The following is a 7,797-nucleotide window of genomic DNA, read 5'->3' on the forward strand; positions in this document are numbered from 1 at the left end:
AAATATTTACTTACTGCAAGTAAATGTTCAGTTGACAGTATTGAACTAAATATTTAAAATTAACTATATTTTTTTCTCAGTGTACGAGAACGCGGTCGCGCTAAACAGATCGAAATGTTTCTAATGCATCTCTGACTGATCTATTAGCAGTATTCCTTTAGGAAGATTGGCGGGAGTCGGATATTTGTAAGGTTATCGGCATATATATGCGCGAATGTAACGATGATTTTACAAGTTGAGTACACGTGCACCGAGCGTGACATTGACCAATTGTGAGCGCGAGTCGTTCCAGTCATACGCATCGGAAATTACTTCCGGCAACCGGATCGCTGATACATCCTGCGCGATCACTCTGGTGATTATCCCATTCTGTGGTTTTTCATTGCGTGTTACAAATTACACAGCTTCGGAAAGCGCGAACGAGTCCTCGAAGCTCTGTGTGCCGCTAATGTTCTGTGTTAACGAGGGTCACCGATACCTTTCATCATTAAAATATGTCGAGGTATTACGTAACCTTCCAGTACGATCTCTCTCACTGGTACTTATTGGAATTGTGTCAAAGCTTTTATGTTATATAATGGAACGTTCTGTCGCAAATGACTTAAAAAATTTTTATTTTATCATGGAATATATATATTATAATATTTAATATATCAATATTATTAAATAATATTTAGATAGAAGGATTAATTCTCAGTAATTCTTAATCACAGTTTATTTAAGAAACACGAAATCAAACGTTTCGATTCAATTTCAAGCTATATATTCAAAAATAGTCTCAAACTTTCCACATGACACGATCGATCAATGCTGGTTCTTAAAATTTGAATTTGTGTGTCACCTTTCAAATTGTAATTGAGAGTCATATTGATCTTCGTTTAAATTAATATTGCCATTTCGATCGTCAGACGGAATCTAATAATAATACCTGTGAGTTTCATATCTTTCACCTTTATGCTTTTATTCTTAAGATCCCGCTCGTTGACCAAAAATATCAATATTCATTCGGTGTTAATACATCGGTCCCAATTCACTTATTATTCTATCATGATGTTTTTCCTTTTTTCTCTTCATTATCCTTCTCCTTAATTATTTCCTCAATTTACTTAATTTTATTTGGTTTATTGGGAAATTATCGTTAGAAACACCGGCTGTTTGCAAACTCGACATTATCGATTTTCTTTCAAGGATTGTTATATCTCATTTACGCAATAACGAAATAAATAGACGGACAATGTGCGAACGGCTGGTCAATAATGACTCCTATAACTTACGATGTGCGCTACTTACAGCAAGTTCGAATAGTTGCAGGCAATAAAGTTTTACCACAATGAATGCCACGATGTACCGCTACCTCGCGGGTTCTTGTAGCTCTCTGTAAAGTCGCGTCTGCGGCCGACTCGAAGGCTAAACGAAAACGCACAACCTCGATATTTATTATCCTATTAAGAGGAGGTCGTATCTATGCTGGATTGAAATCAGACTGAAATGAAAACGAAATTGCATTCGACAACAAAATTGAAGAACTCTTTCAATAAATTCTCTCGATTAAATCAAACAACATTTTATTAATTTATTCGAATTAAATACTGGGAATTGGAATTATGACACTCGGAGTATCTCTGAAAATGTTTATACGCAAACGCGAATATTCTAGTTGATAATAAAATATCGGAATGCGGTAGCGCAGATTTTTTTAATACGTTTAGTTATGTCATATCACTCGATCATATCGTTCAATTCTTCGTTTTATCAAATAATGAAATCGTTATCAGAGCTTATCACTCCGGTTTTTGTATAACGATTACAATTTTATTAAGAATTATTTTAAGACTCCGCGTCTATTGAATTTCCGTAGCCAAGTTGAATAAAGCAAAAGGAGTCTTTTATTGTCTCCATCGTGCACCAATCGGTGTATCAAGTCCTGACATTAGGTCGCTAAATACAACGGTTAATGAGCGCGCAGCGTTTTAACATGCCGGCGACAATTGTGCCGAAGCCACGCGGAGTTTGTTAGCGCACTCGGTCGGCTCTTCCTCCTGATGTTCCGCGTATCTTCCTTACAGCGAAGGGAAAAGGAGGCGAGTGGCGGCTGCGACGGCGGCAATCTATTAATAGAGCACGGACGCTTTATAGATGATTGTCGTTATGCGCTTTGAGCGATAACCGAGTTTTACATTAATGTCGGATCAAGAAAGAGGGCGATCGCGGACCCCACACTCTCTGGGATTCACACTCGAGAGGAACCCGTCGCCGTCATCGCGTCGCTGCGCTGACGTGCATACGGCTTCGTGGTCGCGGCAGATAGCCTCGCCTCAAACCCATTTTGCCAGATTACATAAACCGCACTGCAAAATAGAGCTGCGAAAAAAGAGAGAGAGAGAGAGAGAGAGAGAGAGAGAGAGAGAGAGAGAGAGAGAGAGAGAGAAAGGGAGGAAGACTTGGTTCGTTACGGGTTGATGCATTTGTTTGTCGAGTAAAATTGACAACGAGAGATATTGCTCTTTTACTTTAAAATGACAAAATTCAAAAAATGTGATTTTCGAATTATTACTATGAATGAATTAAGTAAATTATCCATTGGAAATGCGAACTAACTTATTAATTTTATAAAAAATTGTGAACATGTCACAACTCAAAAAAGATCTAAAAACATTGTCAGTCATTTATCAATTATAAAAAAAAATATGGTTTTTTTAAGGATTGTGGAATATAAGCGATAAAAGTAATATTTGATCATGTTAAGAATATATTCTTTTTTTCAGTATTATTTGAGTAGTGAATAATTTTCTATCAAGTTGATAAAGTTATTTCCTTTTTTCTGGAAAATGTAATTTTTTTAGTTGTGTTACTTTTAAAGTAAAGGAGCGACAGATATCGTTATTGAAATAATTTCATTTTATTAAAATATTCACAAATCAAATATCTAACGTCATTTAACACGCTCTAATTCTCATTTTTTTCATTCGCAGAATTCATTCGGCAGACCCGACGACATCGTCGCCGCCGAGACGCTTGCGAATCATGTGCGGTGTAACAACTCCTTTGTACATGCCGTATTTCAAGCGCAGTTTCGGTCTAGTCTGACTTGTCCAAGGTGCCACCGACAGTCGAACACCTTCGACCCCTTCCTGTGCGTGTCGGTGCCGGTGCCGCAGAATCATCGGCAGATGAATCTCTACGTGAACGTCCTCTACACATCGCAGCAGCCGCGGCAAGTCAAGATTGGCGTGAGTGTGAATCAGGCTGCCAACGTGAGAGAGCTCCGAGAAATCCTAGCCAGCGACACTGGCGTAGACGAGAATCACATGCTACTGACCGAGATTCACGAAGAAGGATTTCACAGGTTAAATTACAATTTAAAAATCTTCAAAAGAGAGTATATATTGCACTCTGTAGGTGAAAGGGAAACAATTGGCGTTGAGAATAAGTTTCATTGTAGAGGTAGGATTAAGGAATAGAATATATTGGAATGATAAGTATTGCGAAAAAGTAAGCGTAGAAAATTATGTATTTTTGTAGTGCGGAATCTCTCTTATGATAAATTTTGTGAATTTTTTTATTTTTTGAAAAGAAATAATAAATAATAAATAATAAATGAATCATACTTATCAAAATAAATTTTAGTCGCGTATTGTAAAAAAAGTACAAAAAATGTCGAAGTATAAGGATACAATCTTTTTTTATCGTTTTGCAATTTTTATTATGATTGGTTTGTATGTTAAATATCTTATGTCACAAAAAATGATATATCTTTTTTTTTTCTTTCTGCAGAACCTTCTCTGATTGTCAGCCTTTATCCGTGATTATGGAAAACGATCCACTGTATTGCATTGAGCTGCCGCAATTGAAGGAACCTACGGAGCAAGCGTATATCTTGCTAGTTTGGATCAACGTTCTCGTAAAGGGGGATCTGAAGCAACGTTTCGGCAGTCCGTACACGATGCAGGTATCACGCGAGACGTCTTACGAGGATCTGCAGAAGCTTCTGCTCAAGGAGATGCACAGCACGCTAGCGGATGACGTTCTTACAACCAGTCAAAGCCCGGGTCTCTTCAACATCCGCGTTGCCGATCCGGCGGCAACGCCGATCCAAGATGAGCATCCCTGTATCGATCCTTGCGTAGAGCATCCTCTTTACACGGAGCAGATCGAGCAAGCGTTGGCGCTTTGCGCCGATGACTCGGGTCCACAACATGTAAAGCTGATCCTCGAGTGGGACGAGGCTACTAAATGCAATATTATACAGGACGATAACGACCAAATTGAGGAACACGCCAGCGTGAAACAGTTAAAAACTAATTCCGAGCTGGGCGGCGCGGTAACTTTAGAGGAATGTTTCGATCTCTATACACGAGCGGAGATATTGGGCGCAGAAGACGCATGGCATTGTCCTTATTGCAACAAGAAGCAGGAAGTCGTAAAAAAACTAGGTCTCTGGTCATTGCCTGATATATTAGTCATACACTTGAAAAGATTTCGTCAGCAATCTAAGCAACGGTCAACGTCCAAGCTGACTATGTTAGTGGACTTTCCTTTGTACGGTTTCGATATGACACCACATCTCGCTCACAATGGAGTTCAGGCGACGCATAATAACGTTACTAGCTTGGGTGGTCTGGGTTGGTCGCCCTGGAAAAAACCACGACCGCGGCAACACAATATTCCCAAGTACGACGAGAATGTCTACGATCTCTACGCGATATGCAATCATCACGGGCAGGACCTACAGGGCGGACATTACACGGCGTTTTGCAGAAATCCATATGATACGCAGTGGTACTGTTTCGATGACACACGCGTGGAAGCGGTTAATGACACGAATCTAATCACAAACTCGGCGTACATGCTGTTCTATCAGCGAAGGGGCCTGTCTAATAATTCGACGGGAAATTCGTCCGCGGCGTCAACGAGCTCGGCTGGTTCTGGTCTAGATCATTGGGTATCAAAAATGCCACCTTTTTATTTTAATAATAAAAGTACCAATGACGTAACGAACAACAAGCAAAGTAAATCCCAAGAGATATTGTGTCAGGAGAAAATCGTCGAAGAGAAGAATATGACTAACTTCACCAGAGGCTGTGGCAACTACGCGACTTTGCAGCCAAAGAAGAGGAACGCAGTGACAGAAACCGATATTGGGCAGATCGATCATTATTCAGATGACGAAACACCTTGCAGAAGAGAATGGGTAATACATGTTGTATTAAAATGAAATATATTTGTGTGTGTGGTAAAGAAGCTATAATACTGAATTTTAATTAATAACATTGAATGATAAAAGTAAATTAATTGACTAAACTTGATCGTAATATTAATTACAGGCCTCTCCGAAACCTGTGCGCAAGACTTCATCCATCACATTGACGCCACACATACCGCCAGCAATAATTCAGACTGCTAGCAGTGATCCGAATACAACGGTGATACACGAATCCACGTTGTAACACACGATATAAGCCAGACTGAGAGGTCTGGCTCGAGCAATGCTCAATGTACAGTGCCTGGTGTGCCGTGATGTTTGAACAACATCGAGTGACGAGATTAAAAAAAAGAAGAAAGACAATTCCGATAGAGTATATAAATCCGTTATTTTTCGATTACTGAACGGAGGATGCGATATGTCGAGAGACAACAAAAGATCGTTCCTTCACCTCGAATTTATATATAAAATCGCTTTCTCATGGACGCCGATGTGAATGATGAATTTCAGCGGCGTGCTTCTCTTCGCGCATGTTATTTCGAGAGAGAGGTGTAACAAATCTACACCCAAACGATTTTTCAAACGGTGAATAGAAATACGAGGCATTAGTAATTTTTGTAATTGTAATACCATGTTTGTATACAGCTCGCGTGAATTGTATTATATGATAGCTAAGATAGCTTTTTAAAAGAAAGACAAATCTTATACTCAATATATGAAGAATCGCGTATATTCTTAAGAGAAGGAAAAGAAACCTTTAGTGTTTATATTATACAGTTAGATATCTTGAATGCAATAGGCAACTAAATTCTACCTATGTTCAGAGGAGGGAAAAGATATTTCCAGATCGACAAATGTCGTTCGCATAGTGTCATCTTACAATGAAAGTATATGACAATAACGAAAAACAAATTTATACGTTACAAATCCTGCATTAAAAATACACACCTCGTTTTCTCTACGATTGATCGTTTCTGGACATACTGTGTAACTACTCGACCGTTGCTTTGAGAATCTATATGCTTATAATTGTAATATTTATATTATATCTGTATCATCCACTAGTGGCCTTATCTAAGTAATTAATACACACACGTCACATTATTAAGCATATTAATCATATGTATTACTCACAAACAAGCGTTTTATTTTAGATATCGAGACTGTTTTTTGCGAGAGCCACCGAATTGTGTAACATTAATTTCACAATATCCTCGTCTGATTTAGGCATCTCGTTTAGGAAACACTTGTGAAAGTTATAGTTTATATCACAGCCTACAGTCAAGTTCTTCCAATGACTGTGTGGTCACAGCGCTCTATTGTGAAAAAATGAGTGATCAATTTTAGAGAGCGATATGGCTTTTCTACGTAACGGAGAACAAGACAAATCCACAGTTGGTTTCTTATCTCGCGATTGAATTGACTTCAATCTCCCAATTTTAACAATCATTCCAATCAGATGTTGAGTAAAGTACGAACGTGAGAACAAGCGCGAGCGTGAAAGCGAGAATTTATAAATATATATATATGTATACATAACAAGATTATATGAGTGAAAGATGTTTAAGTTATTTTATTAATTAACATTTATTACTAGTCACACGTATCGTGGACACGGGTAGTCAGTAACGATGATTAGAGTGCAAACGACGAAATGTGTTTATTATTCGCGGATTATGATTTTATAAGTTCCGTCAATCGACTGAGGATGTATACACATATACACAAACACACACACACACATACATATTATTAAATATTACTTACTCTTTCATTGAAATAAATAGAGGATGTATATGTATATATATATACGGGAGAAATGTGTCATTCCACTTTTAAGCACATTACAACAGTACATACAACTTTGTCGTTCTTCGATCTACGGCTCTCATCGTTCGTTGCATTTTGTTACACGTTTACAAAGAGAAGCGGGAAATGATATCGTGATATTCTACAATTCGTTGTGTTGGGCCGTATATATACATATATATGTATACATATATGCATACCTTGTCTTTTTGAATATCTTTTTAGGATTAGCGGTAACTCTCTTCTGCGAACTTCTTTACTTATCGACCAAATAAAACGGGACTTAAGTAACCGAGACGGCGCTGCAATTCTGATATCTTACCAACGATATAGCAGAAATCGTGAATAATTTGAATAATTGGAAAATAAATACGATGAAACAAAGTGCGAGATGTTTTTCTTCCCGTTCTATATTAAAATGGCTTTTTTTTTACTTAAACTTTTCCGTGAATACGTTCTATTCGCGAAAGGTAAACGTTTGTTTAATTTTTAGAGTCGAAGTTTAGCTTTAATGTATATTTAAAGTTGCAAATCTGATATTAAAAAAATTATATACATCAACATTTGTAAAGTTAAAATTTTTTAATTTAAAAGATAGAAGAAGAATCGAAAGAGAATATGAGAGGTACATCTAGCATAAAAATTATAAAATGATCAAACTTTGATTAACTTAATTAGTGATTAATCAGCAGAATTGCTTAAAGATTTTTATATATATTTAAAATGGAAAATTATTAATTTTATTTATATTAATGAAGTAATAAAAGTATTATTTGATAATTATT

General features: G+C 37.2%; 1 protein-coding gene across 1 annotated transcript in view; it reads left to right on the forward strand.

The window, feature by feature from the left end:
* The window catches only part of LOC108693477 (ubiquitin carboxyl-terminal hydrolase 31-like), a 17,032-nt gene extending 9,645 nt beyond the window's left edge, over positions 1 to 7,387 (forward strand). The window contains exons 2-4 of the mRNA XM_018202458.1: positions 2,973 to 3,346; positions 3,775 to 5,191; positions 5,325 to 7,387. Of these exons, the coding sequence (XP_018057947.1) occupies positions 2,973 to 3,346; positions 3,775 to 5,191; positions 5,325 to 5,447 (1,914 nt within the window). The 3' untranslated portion in view covers positions 5,448 to 7,387. The remainder of the gene's footprint in view (positions 1 to 2,972; positions 3,347 to 3,774; positions 5,192 to 5,324) is intronic.
* Positions 7,388 to 7,797: the final 410 nt, after the last annotated feature.

The sequence above is a fragment of the Atta colombica genome, unplaced genomic scaffold, assembly GCF_001594045.1.
Source record: "Atta colombica isolate Treedump-2 unplaced genomic scaffold, Acol1.0 scaffold9, whole genome shotgun sequence".
Lineage (NCBI taxonomy): Eukaryota > Metazoa > Arthropoda > Insecta > Hymenoptera > Formicidae > Atta > Atta colombica.